This window comes from Dermochelys coriacea, chromosome 2 (genome assembly GCF_009764565.3).
Source record: "Dermochelys coriacea isolate rDerCor1 chromosome 2, rDerCor1.pri.v4, whole genome shotgun sequence".
In the NCBI taxonomy this organism is placed as follows: Eukaryota; Metazoa; Chordata; order Testudines; family Dermochelyidae; genus Dermochelys; species Dermochelys coriacea.
Genome location: NC_050069.1, coordinates 253,028,735 through 253,055,686, shown reverse-complemented (window position 1 = coordinate 253,055,686; position 26,952 = coordinate 253,028,735). Strand labels below are relative to the sequence as shown.

General features: G+C 38.5%; 1 protein-coding gene across 5 annotated transcripts in view; it reads left to right on the top strand.

The window, feature by feature from the left end:
- Positions 1 to 26,952, top strand: part of RBM33 (RNA binding motif protein 33) — a 152,622-nt gene that overhangs the window by 59,872 nt on the left and 65,798 nt on the right. For all 5 annotated transcript variants that reach the window (XM_038388525.2, XM_038388524.2, XM_043509648.1 and 2 more), the window contains exons 10-14: positions 419 to 477; positions 20,977 to 21,145; positions 21,950 to 22,281; positions 23,297 to 23,566; positions 24,506 to 24,793. In XM_038388525.2, the coding sequence (XP_038244453.1) occupies positions 419 to 477; positions 20,977 to 21,145; positions 21,950 to 22,281; positions 23,297 to 23,566; positions 24,506 to 24,793 (1,118 nt within the window). The remainder of the gene's footprint in view (positions 1 to 418; positions 478 to 20,976; positions 21,146 to 21,949; positions 22,282 to 23,296; positions 23,567 to 24,505; positions 24,794 to 26,952) is intronic.

Here is a 26,952-nt window from a genome sequence, read left to right as displayed (position 1 = left end):
GGGTCTGAGAGAGAAGAATTTAGGATGAATACGTTGGATTCCTTCTTTTGCATTTGAAGCATTGTTTAAATGTTGTGTGGTTATGTCATTTAGATCCACCTTTACACGTCTAAAAGAGTGTACTGCTTTCAGTTTGGCCATATGTAGTTTTTCCCCCCTCTGTCAACAGGCTGTTTAATTCTGGAAAATTCAGGATTGCATTATCTAAATTATGCCATGAGAATACTAATTGTCTGTTGCATGTTGGAAACAAAAGTTGTCTCCTCTTAGCTAATTTTGGGACTGTGGAGCACATGCTTAGTTCTTAAAGGTAAACATAACCAGCAGTGATTCAGATCTGCTACGTGACTGCTTTTGGAGATAAACTCAACAACCGTTAGGTAAAATAAATTGTATTAAAAGATGTTTCTTGTTTCAGTGCCCTTGTTGCCAGTCCCAACCCAGCCAAGACCAGCTGTAGGACCCCAGAGATTTCCTGTGAGTAGCAGCTGCTTCTTCTTTTGTGATATGGATAAGCATACATTTTCAAAGAAATATTAATATAGCAAATAAAAGCTGTTCCAATGAAATATAATTTTAAGGGTTTGTAAATATTGACAGTAATCTCTGCAGTTGAAAATGTTTGTTAAAAGCTTAAGGTCAATGGATTTTTTGAGAGCAGAATTAATTCTATTTAACTGTAAAATTGTTGAACTAGTCTCTCCAAAGGGAGAAGTACAAATGCATCTTGTCTTAGAGAACTTTTTTTCATTTTACTATTGGCTTCCTTTAAAAAGGCTGTTGGGGGAAAAAAAACATATCTCGGGCTAAAAAGCTCCATATTTTTATTTTTATTATAAAAGCAGTGCCTTATTTTTTGCTTGCTTTAAGAATTTAAAAGGTTTCATTATTTTTATATCAAAAATGGATTTGGCATTGAATGATCCTTCGCTTCTTGCTTATCTTTGGCTTCCAAAACATACTAGCCATCTTTTAGCTCTTTCTCTAAACTAATCTGACCACCTGATTTATTCTGAGTGGACGAAGTGTGCAAAATCACTTGTTCGTAGTTTTCCAATTTGTGGTATTTTTCATCGTAATTTATTGTTTTGTATCATTTTAGTTACTTACAGCTGTTCACATAGAGTATCAAATCATGTAAATGAGCAATTTTTGTGTAACGTTGCCTTTGTTTGCCAAAATTTGGAGGCCCACACGTGCTTTTCTTGTACATGGGAAAGCTAAACATTGGTAATATATGGAATGTGGAAGGGGGAAAAGTAAATGTGTATCGAAATATACTAATATACAGAGTTCATCTGTATAGAAATCAGTTGTAGCTAGAAAAGGCAGATTCCAAAAATGTGCTGTTTTTGTGATTTCCATATGCATATAGTATAAGGATTATTTCTGTGCGGAATATTTCCTCTCAAAGATCCTTATCCAATCAGTTAGTTATGGTTGTTCATTTTGTAAAGAGTAACTGATGGATTCTATAGTAATGACTGACTATTTTATGAAGTATAAAAAATGTTACATAATCTAAAACAAACTGTAGCTTAACAAAGCCTGGTTATCATTTTACCCAATTTTGTCATACTTCTGTGAAATTTCTATACTCCAGGTTACCACAATTTGACTGTGGTGTAACTAGAGGAAATACTTTTATCTGAGCAAATCTGAGTGCAAAACAGAGAAATCTTCCTAGCATTTAAAAATGTTAATTTAAATTGTTTGTGAAAATTGGAATTATGTTGTATCGCAGAATCTTACACTTTGTTTTCATGTGATATATTTTAGTTGATCTGCTAGTGAGCAAATTTTGAAATGAAAAGAAATCAGAGGAAGAAAGAATAGATTCATAGATACTAAGGTCAGAAGGGACCATTCTGATCATCTAGTCCAACCTCCTGCACAACGCAGGCCACAGAATCTCACCCACCCTCTCCTACAAAAAACCTCACCTATGTCTGAGCTATTGAAGTCCTCAAATGATGGTTTAAAGACTTCAAGGAGCAGAGAAGCCTCCCTCAAGTGACCCGTGCCTCATGCTACAGAGGAAGGCGAAAAACCTCCAGGGCCTCTCCAATCTGCCCTGGAGGAAAATTCCTTCCCGACCCCAAATATGGCGATCAGCTAAACCCTGAGCATATGGGCAAGATTCACCAGCCAGGTACTACAGAAAATTCTTTCCTGGGTAACTCAGATCCCATCCATCTAATATCCCATCTCAGGGGATTAGGCCTATTTACCCTGAATATTTAAAGATCAATTACTTACCAAAATCCCATTATCCCATCATACCATCTCCTCCATAAACTTATCAAGTAGAATCTTAAAACCAGATAGATCTTTTGCCCCCACTGCTTCCCTTGGAAGGCTATTCCAAAACTTCACTCCTCTAATGGTTAGAAACCTTCGTCTAATTTCAAGTCTAAACTTCCTGGTGGCCAGTTTATACCCATTTGTTCTTGTGTCCACACTGGTGCTGAGCTGAAATAATTCCTCTCCCTCTCCTGTATTTATCCCTCTGATATATTTATAGAGAGCAATCATATCTCCCCTCAACCTTCTTTTAGTTAGGCTAAACAAGCCAAGCTCCTTAAGTCTCCTTTCATAAGACAAGTTTTCCATTCCTCGGATCATCCTAGCAGCCCTTCTCTGTACCTGCTCCAGTTTGAATTCATCCTTTTTAAACATGGGAGACCAGAACTGCACACAGTATTCTAGGTGAGGTCTCACCAGTGCCTTGTATAACGGTACTAAAACCTCCTTGTCCCTACTGGAAATGCCTCTCCTGATGCATCCCAAAACTGCATTAGCTTTTTTCACAGCCATATCACATTGGCAGCTCATAGTCATCCTATGATCAACCAATACGCCAAGGTCCTTCTCCTCTTCCGTTACTTCTAATTGATGCGTCCCCAGCTTATAACTAAAATTCTTGTTATTAATCCCTAAATGCATAACCTTACACTTCTCACTATTAAATTTCATCCTATTACTATTACTCCAGTTTACAAGGTCATCCAGATCCTCCTGTATAAAATCCCGATCCTTCTCTGTATTGGCAATACTTCCCAGCTTTGTATCATCTGCAAACTTTATTAGCACACTCCCACTTTTTGTGCCAAGGTCAGTAATAAAAAGATTAAATAAGATTGGTCCCAAAACTGATCCCTGAGGAACTCCACTAGTAACCTCCCTCCAGCCTGACAGTTTGCCTTTCAGTAGGGCCCGTCTCCCCTTTAACCAATTCCTTATCCACCTTTTGATGTTCATATTGATCCCCATCTTCTCCAATTTAACTAATTTAAGAATGTATAAATCTGTTGTAATTGACATCCTTGAAAATGTGAAAACATATTAAAATTAGAACTTGATTCTTTAAATAGATTGTACAATTAGAATTTTTAAAATATTTTTTCCTATTTGCAGTAGACAAATACTAACATACATACATATAGCAAAATAATTCATATACAGCACAACTTTTAAATGGAATAAAATAACAAAGATTCAGCTTACTTTTGATATAGAATTGTATTCCTCTTCTGGATAGGAATATTTTTCTCTTCTCCCCTAAAAGTTTCCCTAGAGAAAATGGGGCATCTTTCTTATGTAAGAGTGTCACTGGTACTTTCTGCTTATTAAGTAGCTGATATTCAGAGCTAAGAAAATTCTTTTGGTTAGCATCTGTTCCTATTAAGTGGAAAGGCAGTGCATCCTAGTAGACGGAGCACTGGACTGAGATTCAAAGAGACCTGGATTCTATTCCTGGCTCTGCCACTAGCCTGCTGGGTAAGACCTTGGGTAAGTGACTTCCATTCTCAAATCTGTAAAATAGTTACCCAAATCTGTAAAATAGGCTAATGATACTAACCTCCTTTGTAAAGTGCTTTACAACTGTTTATTACATAGAGTACCAAAGCTGCTAGGTATGAGTAGCATTGTACATATTTCACTTTTTTGTTTTTATCAAATGTAGTATATAGCTATTGAACTCAAGTCAAATTTACCTTCAGATTTGAAAGTTCTATGTTCCATTTATTTGTTCATCCTGTTTTCCATGAAAATAAAATATGGTGTGAAATTTGCATCATTATCAGAGGTATTACATATTTTAACTATCTCTGTGTGTGGAAGAAATGCTATTGTTATAGAACAGGTTTTTTGCTCTGATGTATGTTAAAATCAGTGTTGCAAATATTACTATTTTAGTATTTCTAGTCTAGTCCACGGACATGCACAATCGACTGTATAAAATCGCTTTCTAAAGATCAACTTCTATAAAATCGACCTAATTTCGTAGTGTAGACATACCCTTAGTTGATATATATTATAACGGGTAGACCAGCAGTTCGAAAATGTTGCAAATATGATTTAAAAAACCTGTATGGTTGAATAAAATATTGTTAGAATTCCTGTAAGTCTTTCTGAGTGGGAGAAAGAAGTCTTTGAACTTGATTTTACTGCTACTTTTTAAGGACCACCTAAACAAAGCACATGTGTAGTCCACAAAACAAATCTGAATTTTTTTTGTGTTTTCATTTTCAAGCTGCTTAAGTGTTTGTAAAAAAAAAAAAAAAAAAAAAAAAAAAAAAAAAAAAATTTGGGACAGTATTTTAATTTTTTTTAGTATATGAGAACAGATAATTGTTCATTTTTAAAACGTTTAGTGTTAAATTCCGCCCTTCTGTAAGAGGACACAATTGTATTGACTTCAGCAAAGTTGTACCATGACTGTGTTTGGCACATAGAGCTTCATGTTATAAGAAATTGGTAGAAAGCATAATGCAGTGTTACAATATTTGGAGTTGAGCAGTGATTGAATTGAGACAATTGTTAAACAAATCAATTGCCACTAAATACAGGTTATGATGCTGCATTTTCATATTCAGTTGATAATACTAATAAGTAAAACTTTAATATTTTCATCCCTACTTATTTATTTAAAGCTTTGTCCATTGAGTGTTTTGTGAGTAAGTGGGGAGAAGACATAAATGGAATTACTTTTTTGGCCTTCTACACGTTTCTTCTGGTTATTTCCTAACATCTGGGGTAATACAGAATCAGAGTAAAATCTTGGAATACTCAAGGAATATATCAAATACCTCGTTGTCTAGCATTTTTCTTTTCAGTAAACAATGACTACTTTGTTTAGTGTGCAAACAAGTCTTTATCAATAACCATATTAAACTCATTGGAAATTGAGTAGCTAATGGTTCTGAGATGGGGCTGTCAGCCAACGGTGGAAATTTGTTGTCTCCTCTGATATCAGTGGTCTAGGACTCTTGGCATGGCATTTAGCTGTACTTTAGCTGTACACTGCATGGATATAATTAGTAATGTCAAAATGGCTGAGAACTTAAAAATTGGATGGTAATAGACTGCGAATCCCAATGATGATTGAACATAGTGATATTCTATACAAAAAGCTCTCAGGCTCATGCTTGTACCTATTCCCATCGCTTCATGCTGACTTGGCCGACATTTTAGTGATAATCCTGGGATTTTATTATGCAGATAGCCCAGCCAAAGATCTGCTCGGATGACTGTGTCATTTTTGGTAAAACTGATTGATTGAAGGCTTTAACCATGGACCAATTAACTAGGCCTTCTGTATTTTTATTACTGTTTCCTGGCCATATTATTTTATATTACAGTAGTGCAGATATCCCAATCAAGGATCGGGACCCTATTGTACTAAATGCTGTTCAAATTAATAAAACAATACCAAAGTATAACAAGCAGATGAGACACACTGTGGGGGTGAGGTAGAAGAAAGGGAGGAAAAGTTAAAAGTAAAAGGGGAAGATCTTTCATAAATCAATGGTTTTATTATCCCTAGGTTGCCAGCAGTCCAACCTGCATAGCTTAAGATACTCCTCAGCGGGTATAAGTTGGCATAACTTCATTGAAATAGTGAGGTCAATGGAGCTCTGCCAACTTACCCCAGCTGAGGAGGCTGGCCCCAGCGTCTTCATAGGTGATGACTTGGATTGTGTGCATTTGAAAACTGTGTCAAGAACCATTCTTGAACACTGTTTTTTTGCTATTAAAGGTTCTAATTTTTCCATGACCTGGTCACTAGGACCCAACTTAACAAGAAGCCATTTTACAAATGGAGTTATAAACTGGGTAGTGCATAGAAAGACTATCTTATAGTACTAATGGGCAAAAGTACCACATTTCTGACAGGAAAACGTGTTTAAATATGGTTCTCTAGAAAGCTACTAGGCTCTGTCTTTGCTAGAATGGTTCCCAGCTCTGTAAAGTCTTTATATGCTATTTGGCTAGGAAGTATAAGCAGATAAACAAGAGCAGGGGAGGTGCGAAAGCCTAGTTAGACAGTCTATCTCTATAGTCTTTATTCCACAACTCCACCCAGGATAGAACAGTCATTCCTAACTACATTTTTGATTGGATTTGGACCATTCCTAGTGGTGGTAATAAATGAGTTTAAAAGTAAAAAGGGGTACTAATTAATATCAAAAAGCCTGTCACCATAATTTCCTTCTTGTATGCCAAATCACCATCCTGTCTTCTTTCAAAACTCTCCGTAAAGTGCACTCAGTCCTTCAAGCCTGAAGATTAATCCATTAAGCATTGTAGATGAAAAGAAGTAGTAAATATTCTGAGATTGGCCCCTCATATGGTCAGTTGAGATACTATGCTTAAATTGTGTTTTTGAAGGTTCTAATACCATTAATACAAGGACTATGTTTCCCATGTGTAGTATGACATCAAATATAACAATGCTTAGCACTTGCATGTTCTTATCCCCATTTTAGCATAAAATGGGAGAGATAAGATCTCTTGGCAGAACCCTCCTATCTTTCTCACTGCCAAATAAGAAAGCCCAAACAGCCAAATCAGAAGGAGATTTTTAATAATTAATAAAACAATTTATCTGAGAAGAAGATCCAGCAGAGCCTGCCTTTTAACGGCTGGAGGCGGAACAGAGTGTGTGGCATCTACACATGGGAGGGCACACCCATCCTGCCATTACTGGCAAGCCTGGTTCTGTCTCTGAGCAAGCTGCAAACAGGATGCAGACCTTTCCACTGGAAAAATGGAAATTTTCAGGGAAGTCAAGATAAATTTTCCTACAGTTCAATTTTGCAGCTGGGAAAACAGGCACAAAGAGGCCAAGATTTTCCAAAATAGTTGCTTAGTTAGGCCCCTAAACATATATTTAGGCACCTAAATAAGAGGCCTGATTTTGAAAAGTGTAGTGTAGCCAGGAGTACCCATAGGCATTTTTGTTAGGTACCTAACTTAGATGTTTTTGAAAATCCTACCCAATGACATCAAGTTGCAAAATCAATAGTAGGTTCTGGCTGCTCAGAACTTTTGAAGATCAGACCTATGAATTGTAGTATAAATTTATTACCTTAACAGTAGGGAATGAATTTGAAAAATTTCATGTTTAAGTAACTGCCTTTATCACAGTTATGCAACAAGCGAGTCACAGTAACACTATATAAATACAGTACTAAAGATGTGTTCTGAATTTAAGCAAATGTGTTTGACACAATTGGCTAAAAAGTATTTGTTCTTTAGCAAGAACTTTAGCTTTGTGCTGAAGCAACAGCCTATGGAGCAGACTGTTTCCTCCCTCGCGCTGCTTGGTCGCATCAAGCTGCTAATGGCAGTTGGTATGCTCCATCTGAGAATAGGGGACAATGGCCAGTGGTACCTATAGGTACAGATGCACTGCCTGACCCCTTCTCTTTTGCTGAACTGGTCAAAATTATTTAACTCTGAAGCACAAGGTGTGTGGGGACCTCCTTGGTTGGATCTTGGAGTCATGCCCTCTCTCCACAGGCAGACCTGCACTAATTTCTTTATATGTAGGGCCTTTTGTTCGCATGGGGTTTTAAAGTAAGGAGGCAGAGTTTGGTCCTTGGACACTTGGTGGAGAGGGTCCTCTAGAATGGAGAGGAAATGATTGTGGGTAAGAGAAGTAGTAACTGAGGCATCTCTTTACACCACCCCTTTGGTGAATCTTTGCTTTTTTTGATCCCTTTAGATATACCCTTTGGGGGGAGGGGTGCAACCATGGGCCACTGTCCTTTTATTTTGAGATCCAGAAACTTTATTCTTTGATAAAACACTTGTGTACAGAGCAGAATTCAAATCTACTAAATTAAATCATTCTTATAAATTCTCTGTTTTATTCAGTATAAAAATAAGATTTTTAATAGAAGAAAAAGCCCTCAGGCGTTCATGAACAACTTTCCACGTTTCATAGTTATTTCTTGTTTCTGGTATCTATCCATTTGTATCCCTTTCTATTTAAATATCCTTGCTTTCTACTTCTCTGATTGTATTTTTCTTACAAAAATCACCACCATCATTACTAAATATTCTTTCTATTTTCTGATTGCAGTATGCTTCCACATATCTCCACTATATCAGCTCTTTTAAAAAAAAAATCAGTATATAAGGTTACATTTCAGATTAGTTTTGGTTCTGGCATTGAACCCTTCATTGTAAATTTCTTGCTAAAAAGAAGTCTTAAGTTTCTTAAACACTACTATGTTACAAACAAAATATGTTGCTACTAATGTTAATTCTAAGTAGCATTATAAAGTGGAGTACAGGCTGAATTTGTGGTCCAAAACTGAAACCAAAGCTTTAGCAAACTTAGTAGCTGAACTGATATTGTGATATTGTACTAAAGCATTTTTTATTATGTAAAAATCTCTTTGCTTTAGTGGATCCTAAACACTAACATTTTAGGGGAATGAGGCAAAATGAAATTGTTTTCATTGTACTGGAAAGTGCAAATTGAATTACATGTCATTTTCAAAATTATTTCAGATTTAATAATGAGGTGGTATAAAAGAAAGGAAATCAGGGGTTTTAAAAACCTAGTATCTAAAGTTTTTGGCTCACATTAACAAGTGTGTTACTCTTAATTCATGTCTTGCAATTTACATCTCCAGAACAGTCTGTCATTTCTGAATGATATTCAGTGATGGGTGGTGATTAACTATTACATGTTTTATAATAGCATTTGTTTAGGAGGTAAATTACTAATGGAAATGAAAGAACACTTGTGAAAACAAGTCTAGTGTACTACTTCCTTAAAATTATTCTGCTTTAGTTATGGTTTTACTATAATAACAGTAACAGTAAATGAAATTTTCACTGGATTACTGTGTGGCAACAGCAGATCACAGGTAGTGTAGAAAGCATTTTGTCTCCATTTAACAGGATACATGGTATCAGGTGGTGTTGATTGACATTTCTTGGATAGTGCTTTATATGGCATTTCATGCAAATCATGTTTGAATGAGACTGCTGCATCAAATTACATTTCTTTCAGATTATGGCCCTTGCAGATGTGAGACTGAGCTTTGTTCAACATCTAGCAAAAAGCTTTCGTTTTGAACATTTACTGTTTTCACAACTTGTCTGCAAAGCCCTGTAATTACAGCACTTAAGATAGTGAAGGAATGATGGGCATTTTCTCTTATCAGATCTATAAGTAGTAGCAAGCAGATGCAGCATGAGATCCCTCCAGCTGTCAAATATTGTCAGGCTGGCATAGAGGGAATGCAGTTTAAAATGCAGGTGACATAATACCCAACATCCTCCATTTGCTAGTAGGCTTCTGATTAATCACGATTACCATACATTATCATACCATCAAATTTAATCATATCAGTGAATTCCCATCTGCAAGAGGAGCAGCAGCAGCTAAACATGATGGTAACAGCTATTAAATAAGAGAGGAATACATGGTTTCTAAAATGCAGTAACCCTTTAACTTGTCATACTATCTCCATGGTGCACATGCTCCATAGTTTTAAAATCAAACAGAGAACTCATACATTGATATTTCATGGTACTTACCATGTTTGGTTTGTTTGCTAACTGCTATTTCAGACTTCCGAGCATCCTGAATTGTGGAATTAAAGATACGTAGAATATTTTTTTTAAAAAATTTCCTGCATTAATGAAATCTTAGATTTTTCAATAGTTTCATTTTTTATTATCTAACTACTTAAAAGTTGCTAAAAAAGTAATTTGAATGAATGCAAATTTAACTTTTCTCCCCTAAATCTTGTGAGTAAGACGCACATTCTCTAAAGGGGCAACCAGCACAAATTATTAAACATAACTATATAGCAATTAATTAGAGGCCAATAAGGAGAGACTGATGGCAAAAAAGTCAAGATCCCCCCTCCCCCCCCAAAATAAGGAAATCCAGTGAACATGTTTCACGCCGTTGTATGAATGAATTTATCTGTCCTACAACAAACTGGATCTGCATCTGAGAGATAACGCACTGGATTAATAGAGTCTGAGTGCAGAAAGGCAGATGGGTCCCAAACCTGGAAAGGCATGCGTGCATAACATTATGCACGCAAATAGTACCAGTGAGTTCAGTGGGAGGGCTCTCACATATAAAATTATTCAGATTACTCCTGGGGGGATTCTGTGTGACTGCATGCGCAGAGAAAATGTGCCTCCCCCCTCCCCCCTGCAGAATTCCTGTGCTTCCCAACATAAACCGGCAGGGAAGCTGCGGGGGGAGGAGAGACATGACTATGGGTGCAGTTTTTTTGGGGGGGGGAAGCACACGGGGTTACATGTCACTAACCTCCTCCCCCCATTTCTGCAAGTGTGGAGCTGGCCAGTTGAAGGAGGCTGTATCTTTGCTCTGCTGACTCTGCAGCTGAATGCTGACTCTTGGGTCCCAGTGCCAGTCGAGCTTCCCATCTGTGTGCTGGGAGCTTTCCTGTTTTCTGTGCAACAGTGAGTGCTGGCAGTGGGGCTGGGTAAGGGGATGTGGAGGAAATGAGGGAAGGGGGTGGATACCTGGTGCAGAGGGGCAGGGCCCAGGCATTTTTCTGGGGTAGGCCCAGCCCTTGCACTGTGTCAGGGTCAGGTGCAGCCTCACTGCCAAGTCCCTGTACTGGGGGAGGTGGGAGCTTCTGGGTGATCTCCATTGCCATGCTGGAACTACATTTATTTATTGACAAATAAAAATTTGCAGAACTCTGCAGAATTTTAAAAATATTCTGTGCAAAATTTTTGATTTTTTTTGTCAGAGAAGTCCCTCATGGGTATCAGATGTAAGTATTGATAGGGTCAGGGCTATGTAAATCACTTTCAACATCGAGTTTCTCTGCAGAAACATAAACCAGGAATCATGTAATTTAACAACTGTATAGCAAAGTCTTAAATGTTATTTACTGACATATCACCTAGTCTAAGGGTACGTCTTCACTACCCGCCGACTCGGCGGAAGTGATCGATTGATCCCCGAATCGACGCCTGTACTCCACCTCGGCAGGAGGAGTAAGTGGAGTTGAGACTTGCTGCCGTGAGGACGGCCAGGTAACTCGAACTAAGATACTTTGCCTTCAGCTACGCGAATAGCGTAGCGGAAGGTGCGTATCTTAGTTCGAAACCCCCTCACCCTCCCCCAGTATAGTTCAGGCCTCAGTCAGCTGCATCAGAAATATTAGTAGTTTGTAAAGCTGCTTTTTGTTTGGGTTTTGTTTCTTGGTGGAAATAAAACATTTGTTTTCATTTTTTAAAAAACATGATCACTCCAATGTTTGTTTTGCTTTGAGGTTTCCAAATTGCTTTTATATTAGTTACAAGAATATCCCTTTGTACCACCCAGCTGGATTAAAATGTAGAGATCCTGAATTTCTTGTATTCATGATCTGATTTAGTTCTAGTCTTTTTCAGAATTCTCACTGGTAACTTGCGGGATCACCAAGACATACCAGGTCATAAACATTGTTAATAGTCTTCCCAATTAATAGCCTCTAATCTAAGGAAGAAGAAATGCTCTTAATGAAGCTTAATCTCAATAGTCCTGAAACTGAGGAATTTCTAAAATGTGCTTTTCTTATTCACGTGTTTGGGGACGCTGATCAGTCTGAGATTTCTAATACATTGTAAATTTCCCAGCACATCAATCTTCAAAAAGATTTGTATTGTCTTTAAGCAAAGTGGTTGCTGGAGTCTCTATTGCCAATGGGAAATTTTCTAGTCTGTCACCCTAAATTTAACTGCTGTTTTGCACCACTCCAGATTCTGTTCTGTGCGCTATTCCTATGTTATATTGAATCTTCAATTAAACATTTCAGTGTTAGTGGTAATGGCCATTTTTAACTTTCTCATGCAAGACCCTAGAGGAGAGACTTGTAAAACAAAGATGAAACTGAAGCTGAAGCTGCAGCAGACTCACTAGTTTAAAAACTAAACAGCTATACTTTTAAAAAACATTTTGTTACGTTAAGGTTTCTAATCTCAGCTGAGACATTTAGGGTTGCACCTCTCTTCCTGCAGATACTAGAGGCTGCTCAGGTTTGTCCATGAGGTTTCATTACTTTGCTATGCCCTTTCCCTGCTCACAGTAAATACTTTTTTTTTTCAGCCAGGCATACAGAACAGTGAGAGCTCAGCTTTCAAGAATCATTGTTACCATCATGGCTTTAAAGCTGGAGTTTGGCACAAGAGTGAGCAGTATTTCTTGCCTTATTTACCTAAATATCCTAACATGAAATTTCTCTGTCACTCTCCTTGCCTTGCACAGATCTTCCACCCCTCAGCCTACATAAGAGCATGGATGGAATTTTTACTTGTGTAAAGATAAAGAAACCAGGTGTATAGCTCTTCCGGATTTTCCAACAGGATGGCTCAGACTTGGGCCTATATCTCCCAATGTGACCTCTCATGTCTTAGCATTATAAAGTGTCAAACATATATTCCACATCCACACCTAATATTATTCAAAGTTCCTTTAGTTTTGACTTAATTTGGACAGACATTCGTAACCTATTTTCCCATCCTGGATCTGCCTATAGTCCTACAGCTCCCACAGCCCTTCTGTTTGAACCAGTTTTCCATTTCCTGAGACAGTTTGAATCAAGCTAATTAGTGTTATGATTTTTTTTAACTGACTCCTGAGTGATCTGATTCTATTGAAAGTAGCTGCATATTTCATGTAAGGTACACATGCAATATCACGTGAATCTGTTTATTACTATAAACTATTATTATTGTCCTGCTCTTGATAAAGGCATATAAGGGCTTAAATGAAAGACATAGTTTAAGTCTTAATTTAATTAGAGAAAATAATTATGCCAGTCAGCCGGTTCTATTTTTTTTCAGTGCAAATGCTTCACTGCAATAAGCATTAAATGGAAGTTATTGAGCAGATTAGGTCCCAAATTTAGGTGTTTAAAATAGTATTAGAATGCGTATATTTATTTTTCAATTTCAGTGAATGAATCATCATTCCTCATCCTAAAAACATTGTGCCTAGTAATGAGAACCAAGTGAAATTGATTAGAAGTGTACCTCTTAAAAGAATACAGTGGTGTGTATAAATTCCACATTAAAATTTTGTATAATTCACTCAAGGTATATAAAACATGTCCAGTTATCCACGACAATAAGTGCTTTCTCCTAAAAGGTAGGCATTTTAGGAAAGCTTTTTGAAAAGTCTGATGACTGCTGAGATAAGAGGATTAACGTCTTGTGACAGATGGCTATAGTTTTAATTGTGTCATAGGTTATAGCAGTCATTATTCTTTGCATTAAACCATATAATAAGAATTAACTGAGTGGCCCTGCTTAACTGTCAATGAGGTTCTCATAGCTCTTTGCATTTTAAGTGAGATTAATAAATGAAAACATGTTATAGAGGCAGAGTATAATTTATTGAAAGATTCATGAAGTTTCAGTGACATTAAGGTATTTAATTAGTCTCTTGAAAAAAGTATAGAGTGACCCTTTTTGGGAAGCTGATAAGTCATATAATAGCTGTTAGATCCTCTTATTCCTTGCTTTATAAGATTAACTTTGTGCTAAGCAATTTATGCTAAATTTTCTCTTTTATTGGTAACCAAAGTTATTGGTGCTTCTTGAATAGATTATTCCAGATAACATCATGTAATTAACAAGAGATGCAGAAAAGTAAAAGTACAATTTGTGTAAGAATTGTATGAGAGAATGTTAATTTCTTAACTAGGAAGGATATTTAAGGGGATAAAAAGGAAAGCAAAATAATGCAATTCTTTGAAAGGATTAAAGTAACCTTATCTCATATTCTTTCATAAGGAGGATTGCCTGAGTGTGTGAAAGTCATGTTCAATGAGCTATTCACAACTCTAATGAATTGTAGACACAACTTAGCATTGCAATTTTTGCAAAAGTGATTGATAGCATGCAAGTTGTGCCTTAGATGTGTTGAATAATGGAAGTCAGTATAAAGGGAAATTGCATAACCAGCATAGCATGTAAGATTGTAGAAAGAAATATTTGTCTGTGGAGCCATAATTTGTGGTATGAGGGGAAGAGTGATGGAGTGGATGGGGACTTCCTTTTTGTGGGGAGGAGGGTGTCAGGTAAACTTAACTCAAAATATTTTTGAGATTTCTAAAATTCAGATATGAATAGTTAAATACAAAGTTAATTTTAAACAAAGTTTATTTAAGGTATTTGCCTGTCATCATGGAAGCAGAGCAAATTTTACATGTTATTCTTCAGGTATTTATCCACTGCAACTTTCCTTACTTTTCAGAGTAGAATTGCACTTTCAGGTGCTTTGGGATAAATGGCATGCAAGAGTTCAACATTTATTGTTTTTCAACGATTTCCAGAACAAGTTAATTCAGTTTAAAATTTGTAAAGATTTTTTTAAATTAAGAGTCTGCATTCCTAGCATGGAGTCTGCAAGTTGTCATGTTTCCATTTTCTGAGAGAATGGACAGCGGGGACACCCAAATAAGGAAATGTGACAACCATTGTTGTCTGTTCCCTTCCAGACCTGCAAATCCCTTTGGAAAGCTCATGATAAGACCTGAGCAGTGGGAATGAGTCTCTAACATCATACCTTCAAAGAAGGAAATTAGTTAGCCCCTCAGTTCTCTTGACATATTCTCATTACTGTTGGGGGCGTGCTAGTCTAGCGTGTTAGCAGGAACTTTGCTGGTACAATGTTGAGCTGGTCATAAGAGATCGATTCACTACATATAGAGGACAAATATGCAGACCGTCTGTTGGTGACTTCAGACCAATCTCTTATGTGACCTGTAATGACTGTTGATGCAAAGGGATGGAACTTTGCATTTTTCCTAATCCTTACCAACCTTAAGGGAAAAATACACTCTTAAACGCAGACCTTACATGGTAGTACTGGGCTTGCCTACAGTGATCCCTTATCACACAAGCTGCATGTTTGATCACATTTGTCTGTCATCTTTCTATTTATAAATGGAATATTTTGAGCAGTAAAGATAGCAATAGGACATGAATTGTTCCGTTCATCTCAGTACTGTCTTTGTAAGTAGGTTTAAATACAGCAAAACATTCATTTTGAAGTACTCTATTGGGATTATAAACGTCTCTGTTAATAAGTAAGAGAAATTAATCTTTTTAAAAATATTAGTGTGAATTTAGATTGCAAGAGCTTTGAGGCAGAGATACCCTCTTTGTATTTCTGAAACGCACTGTGTAATTTACCGTTCTTTATAAATGAATAGTCAGTTGTGTACTCTGTGGTTTGCCTCCTTTGACCTTTGCCTTCCATGATGTATTAGGTAATTTATTATTAGGTAATCAAACTTATTTCAAAGGGCCAAATTCTATCCTAAGTTATCTTAGTACAACACATGAACTTCAGTGAAGTTCACACCCAGGTAACTGAGCAATATTTAACCCACTATAAACAGTGATATTTACAACCTGAATGATAAATAGCTTTTCGCTAATATAGTATCACCCTTTCTTTAGTTCTAACCTTGGAGTCTCGAAAAAAACAAGCGAATCAGTTCTCTAAATCTAGCTACGTAACATTTTAGTAAAAAACAGCTAATCCAACATTTTTTCTGGAACTCAGTCCCACTGTACATTCATAATTTAGTCAGTCCTGCTCTCTTCTAATAAGCCTGCATTTGCTTTGGCTCTGTCCTGTGGAGTTACAGGTTTCAAATCCCAAATGATAGGGTTTGTCTGCTTATGGGTAATAAGAAGTTTGGTGCCTCCAGTCCCTTCTCGTTGAAGTGCTACTTAGTTTAAAATCTGACAATAGGAAAAGTACAAGCACATATAACTATAAAATGGTTTTCATGGCTTTTGTGCTATCAAACCCTAAAGCCAGTAGAGCTTAAAAACGATGTAGCATTTAAATCAAACCGCTGCAGAAATAGAGAAGCCTCTCTCTCAGATTTTCCACCCTGCTACCTTCCCTCCCACTTCAAGTGAGTGGTGCTGGTGACTAGATGGTGTTAGTCCTGGATTTTGGACTAGTTCAGGAAACTTTACTAACTAGCTTAGTTTATCATCTTCCATCTAGTGGAATATTTCTTGTGTAAAGTTTCATTGAAATCTATAGTACAGATGGATGCAGTGTGGTTGTAGTAAAAATGACCAATCCCATGGCAAATCATTGCCAAAACTGCTTGTGCCTATTAAGACATGACATGCACCATAAACATGTTGCAATGAAGTTTCATTCAAAGGTGCAGTTGTGATTTTGGTGCTTTGCAGTTTGATGTTTATGTGAATGAAAAAATATAATAATCTCACAGGTAAATAAATCCGTATCTCAACTGATTGAGGCACTGATGAGTTCAGTCAAAACGCAGTGCAAAAACAAACCAAAAAAATCTCGTACTGTGCGCTGATTAGGCCGCAACTGGAGTATTATGTCCAGTTCTGGGTGCCACATTTCAGGAAAGATGTGGACAAATTGGAGAAAGTCCAGAGAAGAGCAACAAAAATGATTAAAGATCCAGAAAACATGACCTATAAGGGAAGATTAAAAAAAACCTGGGTTTGTTTAGTATGGAAAAAGAGAAGACTGAGAGGGGATACAACAGTTTTCAAGTACATAAAAGGTTGTTAACAGGAGGAGCGAGAAAAATTGTTCTCTTTAACCTCTGAGAATAGGACAAGAAGTAATGGGCTTAAATTGCAGCAAGGGCGATTTAGGTTTGACATCAGGAAAAACTTTGTCAGGGTGGTTAAGCACTGGAATAAATTGCCTTGGGAGGTTGTGGAATCTCCATCATTGGAGATTTTTAAGAGCAGGTTAGGTGAACATCTGTCAGGGATGATCTAGATAATACATTGTCCTGCCATGAGTGCAGGAGACTGGACTAATTGACCTCTCAAGGTCCCTTCCAGTCCTGTGATTCTAAGCCTGCCTCATTTATTGTAGAAGTGGAAAGGTGTCTGGTGAATGAGACAGGGCATTGCTGTAAGAAAAAAGACCATCTCATAACAAAGGCAGTTGACTGATGCATTGAGGAGTTGGATGCTATCCCTGCTTCTACGACAGAGCTTCTGTGTGGTACTGAACAGATCTGTTAAGCTTTTTTTGGCAGTGGGGGTGGGTGGTGTCACTAATTGTGTTTGTTTTTCTGGTATCTGGTTTGAGACCTGGGGACTGATTTGCAGAAATGCTGAGCACGCTCAGTTGCAACTGAAGTCTATGGAAGCAGTACTTTGAACATATTAAGTAGCAATGTGAGGTTGAATGCTCTGAAAAATCAGGGCCTCGGTGTTTAGAATTGGGCGTCCAAAATTAGGTGGATGCTTTTCATCTTAGGCTTTTTGTGCATCAGTTCTCCATCTGTAAAATGGGGATCATAATGCTCCCTCACCTTATAGGGGAATTGTGAAAATAAATTAATATTTGTGAAGCTCTGATATGCTAGAAAACTCCATGAGGAAATTAATAATTCTGCCTTCAGAACAGAGCTTGAACAGTATGCAATAAATACAGACTTGGGCTATACATTGAACAATGAGAAGACAAAATAGTTAATCCTGAGCACTGAATGAGGCTTGGGTCCTGTGGAATAAATAGTATGTTATGTTCTTAAAGACAAGCATAGTTCATGCATACATGTGGGTAGAATTAAGGTTGCCTTGACAACTGTAAACCTGGAATTTTCTACCTTTGAAGTACTTGCCTTTGCAACCTAAATAACTTTCTTTTAACAGTGGTGTTTTTTTATATGCAATTTGCTAGGTTTTCAAAAAGGAGAAAAAGGTAAAACAGTTTCTCTTATGTGCAGCTGTAATAATCTCCCCATCATGCATTATCATTGGGGTTTGAACCCTGAATCTTTGGCTCTGCAACACACACTGCTACCACTTGAACGACCGGCATTAATTAGGTTGGCTGATCAGCAGCAGAAGTGTTTTTTTGTGGAAGTGAGGTGGGCTACTGGCACCATGTGCTGGGTAAAGTAGGTGGTCGGGGGAGCCCTGCCTGGGTCTGTGTTCCCATCTCCTTTCCAGGAAGTGTGGGGCTCCTGTCCTATGTGGAGGAGGAGGAGATGAGAAACTGAAGGCTAACGGCATTTTGGGCTGTATAAGTAGGAGCATTGGCAGCAGATCGAAGGATGTGATCATTCCCCTCTATTCGGCATTGGTGAGGCCTCATCTGGAATATTGTGTCCAGTTTTGGGCCCCACACTACAAGAAGGATGTGGAAAAATTGGAGAGTCCAGCAGAGGGCAACAAAAATGATTAGGGGACTGGAACACATGACTTATGAGGAGAGGCTGAGGGAACTGGGATTGTTTAGTCTTCAGAAGAGAAGAATGAGGGAGGATTTGACAGTTGCTTTCAACTACCTGAAAGAGGGTTCCAAAGAGGATGGCTCTAGACTGTTCTCAGTGGTAGCAGATGACAGAACGAGGAGTAATGGTCTCAAGTTGCATTGGGGGAGGTTTATGTTGGATAGTAGGAAAAACTTTTTCACTAGGAGAGTGGTGAAACACTGGAATGCATTACCTAGGGAGGAGGTGGAATCCCCTTCCTTGGAGGATTTTAAGGTCAGGCTTGACAAAGCCCTGGCTGGGATGATTTAGTTGTGAATTGGCCCTGCTTTTGAGCAGGGGGTTGAACTAGATGAGCTCTTGAGGTCCCTTTCAACCCTGATATTCTATGATTCTAACTGGTGCCATGTGCCAGGTCTAGAAAAGGGGTTTGATCAGATGAGGTGGCCTGGTTTGGCGTGCTCTCCTCCTCCCCGACTCTACTACAGGTGCTTTGGCAGCTTCTGGGTGTTCCCAGAACAGTGTGTGGTGATGGTGCTATTGCTTAGGTGGTGGCGCAGGCCTAGCTCTTCAGAATGTTTGTATTCAGTTGTCATATTGGCAGGCTGCCAGAATTTTCCTGCACAACACAAGTGAGAGGAGGGCAATATTTAATAGTAAAATTCAGCTTAACCCGAATGGGATTTCCTGGGACAAGAAAAGTCACTTCTCTAGCCCGAGGCTTTTTCCTTACTGAATTTCAAAGGCTGGCTGCTTACAATGGAGGTGTTGGGACTTTTTTTTAAAAACATCTTAAGAATATTTTATAATGGAAGACGTTAGGCAGTCTACATAGAGAAGCCACTACCAGCTCTCCCTCTAAATTTTACATGCATTAAGAAGACTGTCATGCTTGAGTTTAAAATAATGCTTCTCCTCTAAATGAAGTAGCCACTGGAGACTGGATGGTTCAGGAGACTGATAATCGGATATAGAACCTTTAATCTGTAGATTTGCTAGGTCCAGTCTAGTCCAGGGTAGGAGTGACCAAAAGTAGTTGTGTCTAACAGCTGTTTAGTGATGTCAAATGAGTGATTGCAGCCCTGCTCTTAGTGGAAAGGTGTTACTTGCTCAAAAACCTCAATTTTAGCACACTCAGCAGAGAGGCCAGAAGTTTTATGGGCATGGAGACTCAACGGTTCTTAAAATTGATGACTAACATAGTAAAAATTGGCCAACTTGCTTAAGTGATATTCTTGAATTATGGTTAGCCCTGTGACATCTACCTTTTCTCATGCACGTGCGCACATTAGGATGAGTGGTAGGGTGGAGGCTGTGGCACTTTTCCTCTGGAAGTACAGCAGATTTGAGTTTGTTAAACTTCCAAGTGCCGTTTTAAGATCTATGTTGTGTTCTTTCAGACTTATAACATTCTCTTACTTAACTTTAAAAGGGAGTGTCTCTTCGTGAATCTGTTTATTTTGAAGGACTTTGTTTTTGGTTAATGTGGTTCTAATTGTTGGTGAATACCAGGTGCACATGTAATACACATCACTAATTTCTAAATGCATATTAGTTTGAAAACAGGTGTACTGAGACGACATTGATTACCTTTCTGACTTTTTCATGCATAATAGGATGGTGCATGCTTATCATGAATATGGTATCTGTTTCCTTGTGAATGTACTGATAGATGGGAGACTGCCTCGCATTTTCAGTGAATGGTATCAATTTTTAAAATTGTCAAACCTTTCCATATAAAATCAAAAAATGATGGTTGTAGTATTAATTACTGAATTAAATTCTGCGTGCTCCTGATTGTGAAATAACAGTACATTAAGCCAGTGTTTAAAGGCTTATTTAAAACTTTTTTAAAAAAAAATCAAGAAAAGACACATTTGGTGTAAATTTTTCATATGCCTTTCAAAATGCTTCAGATGCTTAATTATTTAAGTTTTATGTGAATTGGTAGAAATGTTAATTCCTGTTATTTATTACAAGATTGCTCTAATTTTCTGGATACCACAAATTGATTTTTTTTTTTCCCCTTTTTGAAGTAAAGCTGCTTCATTTCTGTAACTTAGGTTGTACTAAATAGATGGCAAAGAATAGCATGGTTTAAGAAGATAAATGTCAGGAACGTTTTCTAAAGTAGACATTCAGACTTTTGGATTAATGGGAAAGAAGGTCAATAATTGCATGAATTTCAATAAGCTTGAAAAGAAATGGCATTCCTGTGGTGCTACAATGACTATTAAAACGCTGTGAAATCATTTCAAGATCCTGTTCTCAGCTTTAGAGTCTGATCCATTGTGCAAGAATGACTCAATAGGGCTGCCAACCTTGTACATATTACAGGAGATAATTGATAATCAACTGATTTTTTTAAGAGTATTTTTAATAGACAATGGATGAATTTCTCAAAGATGGACTTAGTTTTGCTGATTTTTGTCTTATTAAACAGGGCCCTCCAGATTTTCAACAGCACGCTCCTGGACCTGTTCCTACCAACTTCACCCAACCCCCAAGAATCCCTCTCCAGGACCAGTGGAGAGGCCCACCTCCACCACCTATGCCTCCACCTCCTCCACCACCTCCTCCTCCCCAGGAAAGAGATCCTTTCTTCATGGGAGGTAGATCATTTTAATTTTATATTTGTATGCGGGGTGACCTTTTTTCATTGCAAATATACCATTTGAATATTCTTCCTTTTCACATAGTATCCCCTTTTCATATGTGTGGATAGATTCATTCATAGATCTGAATGTCAGAAGGGACCATTATGATTTAGTGTGATCCTGTATTTTGTCATCTCAAAAAGCAGCCAAATTGCATCATCTTCAGTTTATTACAATTCAAATATTAAATATCAGTACCATTCCTCCATTCATCTGTAGTCGTTCTCCCATTAACAGTTGTATCTATCTGGAATATTGGTGCCCTACAAATTTAACTTTCTATGAATTCTGTCCAATCTTTCAATTAATGTTAAAGTTAGGACACAACAAACATGGTGTTAAGTAAAATATAAAAATTGAATAAAGTGGCGTGACTAGGTCTTTGCATGAATTGAAAGGGTATTAGTTTTCTTTAGATTGTCAGGGCTTGCATTTCTCTAGTCCCAATTCCTGCTTGGAGTTGTTAGGTGCTTCGGCAGTAGAAATAATAAAAATAACTATTAATGCTAGCCAGTTATCAAATTGTCCTCTTTCTCCCAAGGGTCTGCACCTTCCATGCTAAGGTGGTTCTTGACACAAGCAAGAGGAGTATCTCTCATATAACCTTGTGGAGCTGCTCTTCCAACTAAAATATTTTGTAGTTATCCCTCCCTCAGATTATCAAGTTACTCTACTGAAACTGAAAATATGGCAAGACTATATTTAAAACACATTTGTATTCATGAGGAGGTTGTCACTTAAATGTTTTGATTTCAACAGATCCAAGATTCCCAAGTCATCATTTGTTCGAGCAACGGAGTCCCCCACCTCCACCCCATCCTCCACTCCTTAATAGTACCCATCCTGTCCCTACCCAGAATCCTCTGCCTTTCAATCAACCTGGACCAGGATATAATCAACAAGGGCAGCAACCAGTATTTCCCAGAGACCGACCAGTAAGGCCAAACATCCAGCCTCAGAATCCTGCTGGAATTCTTCACTTCAGCCAACCAGGTTCAGCAAATCCACGGCCTTTCATGCAGCCCAGACAACAGTTCTTACAAAGCCCAGGACAGCCATTTCTAGGAACACATACGCAGCCCAATATGCAGGTATGAATCAATGGTAAAAGGGGGCTGATAAGCACTATTTAGAACTTTTGCATTTAGAAAGCTATATTGGGATCATTGCGTTCAGCTCATAGCAATGATCTAACCAAAATTGCTAAGTCTTGTTTGATATTACAAATATTAAGTAGATTTAAGTGTAGTGCCTATTATCGTGTTACAGTGTTAGACAATGAAGCTGATTTTCATCGCCATATAAACAACTTGGTTATGAAACATACACCAACATAGTGAAATTATTAAAATTGCTGTGATTTCTGCTCAACTGCTTACAGCTAATGAGATTAGAAAAGTTCTTAATGACATATTTTGTTCAACAGTTCCTTACATTAATTTACTCCAGCAGAAATAAGAAAGTATCGTATTGTTCAAAAACGTCAGTTTACAGAGGGAAGTGTATGTATACAAAATATAGACATTGCTGGGTTATTTCTCCTCTTCACAGGTCTTGGGTGCCCTCTGCTGATAAAAATGAGTTGTGTATTTTAGGGGACTAGCAGTGAGAGAAATCAGTATGGCTTCTTAAAAATTAGTTTTCCTTTTAAACTGTTTGTTGAAGTAGGCAAATGGTTTGTATGACGATGAAAAATACTATGCAGAGGCCCTTGAATTTTAGGGGTTTTTTGTTATAGATTCACGATGCATACACTGAATTTCTTAAGAGTAAATATTGTATTGTAGTAATTCTTAGAAGCAAGTAGGATAATTAGATTTATTTATTGTAGTCTCATTAGTAACATTATTTTAGATTTTTTTCACGTTAAGAAGTTGAGCCAAAATCTAAGTACAAATGTTCAGTGATCAAGTGATCTCATTATCTGCACAGCAATCAACAATCTGCAAATACTGTTGCCCCAGGAAAGCCTAGAGCTCCTTACTTAACAGCCAAAATAATGTTGCCATAAGAGAAGAAATCTGATGGCTTAAGGAGCTTATTTTCCTTAGGATTGGAAAACAAATGTGTAGAATGTCTTTTTTTTTTTCTTTTTAAAATGTAAAGGGTCCCTTGCACCCTCCTCTACCGCCTCAGCCTCACCAGCAGCAACAACACCACCAGCATCACCAGCAGCAGATCCAGCAGCAGCAGCAGCACCAGCATCAACAGCAGCATCATCAGCATCAACATCACCATCATCTTGCCGGTCCACCACAGCCTTTGATTCCCATTACCCAGCCACAGTTCAGACCTCATTTGCAGACTTCACAGCAACAATCAAATAACAATAGAATGCAGTGTCAACAGCGGCAGGGTCCAATGAATCCAAGGCATGTAAGTATCAGGAAATACTGGCATACATCAGTGTTCCCTCGTGTTGTGTGTGTAAAGATTGTGTATCTGAGCTCAAGTTTAAAACCTTTGAGCATAGTCTCTCACTCCTATTCCTTCTCCTCTTACTCAGTCCCTTCATTCACTCATTCTCTCCTCTTTCCTTCCTCATTTATTCAGTATCCTATATTTATAAACACTTCCCCTTGACTTATTGTGTTTCCCTCTTCTCCTCCTCTTCTCATTCACTGTGTGAAAGAAAGAGACAGACAGACACACTGCCCTCTCATGCTAAGAAGCTAGAGATCAAGGGTGGAGTAGAGGGGAGAGTTGTATGGTCAAATGTAAAGCTGTGATTGGGGTTGGGGAGCTCAGTGCTTCAGCAATGAGGCATCTGTGCTTGAAAGCCTCTCCATAGCACTGCTGACTAGGCTTCCTGGTGCCCCATGAAGCAGTGCTATGCGGGATCCCTTGTTACTCTGACTGCTCCAGTTCAGAGAAGCTTTGCCCCATTTCCTTCTGTCCCTCCTCCCCTCCACCCATTCACTTTGTTGGTGGGAGATCCAAGGCATCGTACCTTGACTAATCTGGACATAGCTCAGAGCAGTTATTCTGATCAGACAGTAACTCTCTGGGTTTATTTTAGAAGTGGTGTATATGCGAGAGAAATCTAAGTTTTGCTGTTTAAAGAAACCTAAAGATATGTGATAGAATTGAGAACATTTGAGAAGGAGGGCACTTTTAAACACTTACTCCACAAAAGTTAGTAGCCATCTACTAAAAAGCTATATTGAAAATGCAATTGTCCTCTGACGAGTCAGTGCCAATTTTTGAGACTAAATGTTAGTCCTGCTTGAAGTGGAAATCTAAACATAACCTGAACTCTGAAATGGCTACCAAGACCTCCATATTATATATATGTTGTCTTTTTGCCTCTGTCAGAGTACACCAACACAGAACATTGTCAAGCGTCCGAATCAGCAGCTACAGTCAACTGCTTCAAGAAATAGCAACTTGCGCGAATTACCAATAGCACCTTCGCATGCTATTGAGATTAGTAACAACCGGCGAACCGCTGCACCTGCTGCGCAGGTGAAACCCATTACCAGCACAACACCTGCTACAAGATCTGTAGTTGGTGTTGGGAACCCCCATGGAAGGACTGAAATGAAAGCTAGAGCAGTCGTGCCAGTGGTCCAAACTAAAGCAGAAGTAAAATCTGAACCAGAGGTAAGGGAGATTTTCCATTAATGTTAAATAGCTGTTTGTAGTACATGCATTTCTATTTCTTAATGTAACCAATTGCCATATAGGTACAGATGAGAAATACCTGCAAAACATACCAGTATGGCGCTGCTTAGTAGTAAAAGTTAAAGCATTGGATAATCTATTTCTTTTTTTAAAGAATAACTTTATATATTTGTTTCAGAGTAGCAGCCGTGTTAGTCTGTATTCGCAAAAAGAAAAGGAGTACTTGTGGCACCTTAGAGACTAACAAATTTATTAGAGCATAAGCTTTCGTGAGCTACAGCTCCGATGAAGTGAGCTGTAGCTCACGAAAGCTTATGCTCTAATAAATTTGTTAGTCTCTAAGGTGCCACAAGTGCTCCTTTTCTTTTTATATATTTGCTAGTCTGATTTGTGGAGTATAAACTCACCTATAGGCACCCCTGTGCCACACTTCGTTACCACTAGGCGTCCCACTTCCAGATTGCAGACTCTCCTCATAGTGTTTTCAGAAGGGGAGAAAGGGATTAGCTGCAAGTTCCTCCCAGGAGAGGGGTCCAGATCTTGAAGGTTGGAAGGGATGGGTGAGTCAATTTTGGAAGGTAAGGGAGCTACTCCTACAAAAGAGGCGAACAGGCAACGTACTTGATTAGGGGCACCCTTCTCTGGTATATGATGTTGTGAAAGTAGGAACAGCTACTGAATAGGAAAGGAAGAGAAGAGTGGGGAAGACACTGAGCAAGAATGAATTGGACTAAGAGTTGCTTCAGAGAGGGTATGGGCAGGACATTGCTGACCTGAAATCCGTTGGTGGAGTTGAAAGTGTCTTAGAACCACAGCAAGTGACATGGAGCTAAATGAGGCTGGAGAAGGACTAGCAGCAGCAGTGCTTCTTTTCTCTTGCCTCCGGTCCTGCAGCTTCTCATATCAGACTAAGAGGCTTCTGGGTCCAACCAGCTCCCTGCTTAGTATGGGTTTTCTCATAAGAACTGCTATTCTAGGTCAGACTGGTAGTCCACCTAGCCCAGTATCCTGTCGCTGACAGTGGCCAGTACCAAAGCTTCAGGGGAGTGAACAGAACAGAGCATTACTGGAGAACTCCATTCCTGTCTTCCCCTCCTGGCTTCTGGCATTTAGAGGTTTAGGGTCACCCAGAGCATGGGGTTGCATCCCTGGCCATCTTAGCTAATAGTCCTTGATGGACCTGTCCTCAATGAACTTGTCTAGTTCTTTTTGGCTATTACAATATCTCATAGCACCACATGTTAATACCACCAGATACCACTCTCTCAGCAATACCTATCCCAATCTAATACATCCTCTTCCAACCTGGTTCCCTACTGCTCAGCGCTTCCTCCCCATTCTTGTGAATAAGACAGCCACCAGATCCCTTCCTTTCTCTTCTTTTCCACTTTCTGCTCCCTGAAATGAGACCCAAATGACTTCCAAACACAGCTTCCTGAGCCCAGCCAATCTCCTCCAGGTCCTGGAGTCCTCATGATAAGCTGCAGCTGAATCATCCCCTCAGGCACCCCTTCCGCTGATGGAGCGGATACTTGCCCTGCATCTCATCTGGAGGAAATATAAAATATTTTGTTTTTATTCTTCTCCATTTTGAAAAAAGTTGCTGTTTAATTTGCCAGGACCCCCCAAGAGTGTGAGGTATAGCTGTGCTCTGAACCTCACTCAGGTCTTGATCCTGAATGCTGCTGTGTGTGGATCCTTACCCCTGTATGGAACCCCATTGAAACCTGTGGGGCTCCCCATGGCCACAGGGAGTCCTCTTGTGTGGAGCAATTTGCAGGATTGGGCCCTTATTGTTGAACGCTATGAGACGCTGTATCTACATGATGGTTAAATGACTATTGCGGTTTTCGAATGTCAAGTAATCCCAAGCAGAATCCTTCATGTTAAGTTAACTATGAACCCCTCTGTCTCAAATACCAGGTTTCTTTCAAGAACTTCTTCTTTTAAGTTGCTGGTGATTAGCTCCTCTTCTTTTTCTTGAATTAGCTATGACCATCTCTCATTTCCACAAATGAAACGTGAAAGAAACATGCAGTTATCAGTATTTAACTTCCTGTGCACTCATTCATCATCAGGAATAAAAAAACCCTGGTTCAGCTTTTCAAGAGGACACTTATTTAACTTTGCTCTTTAGT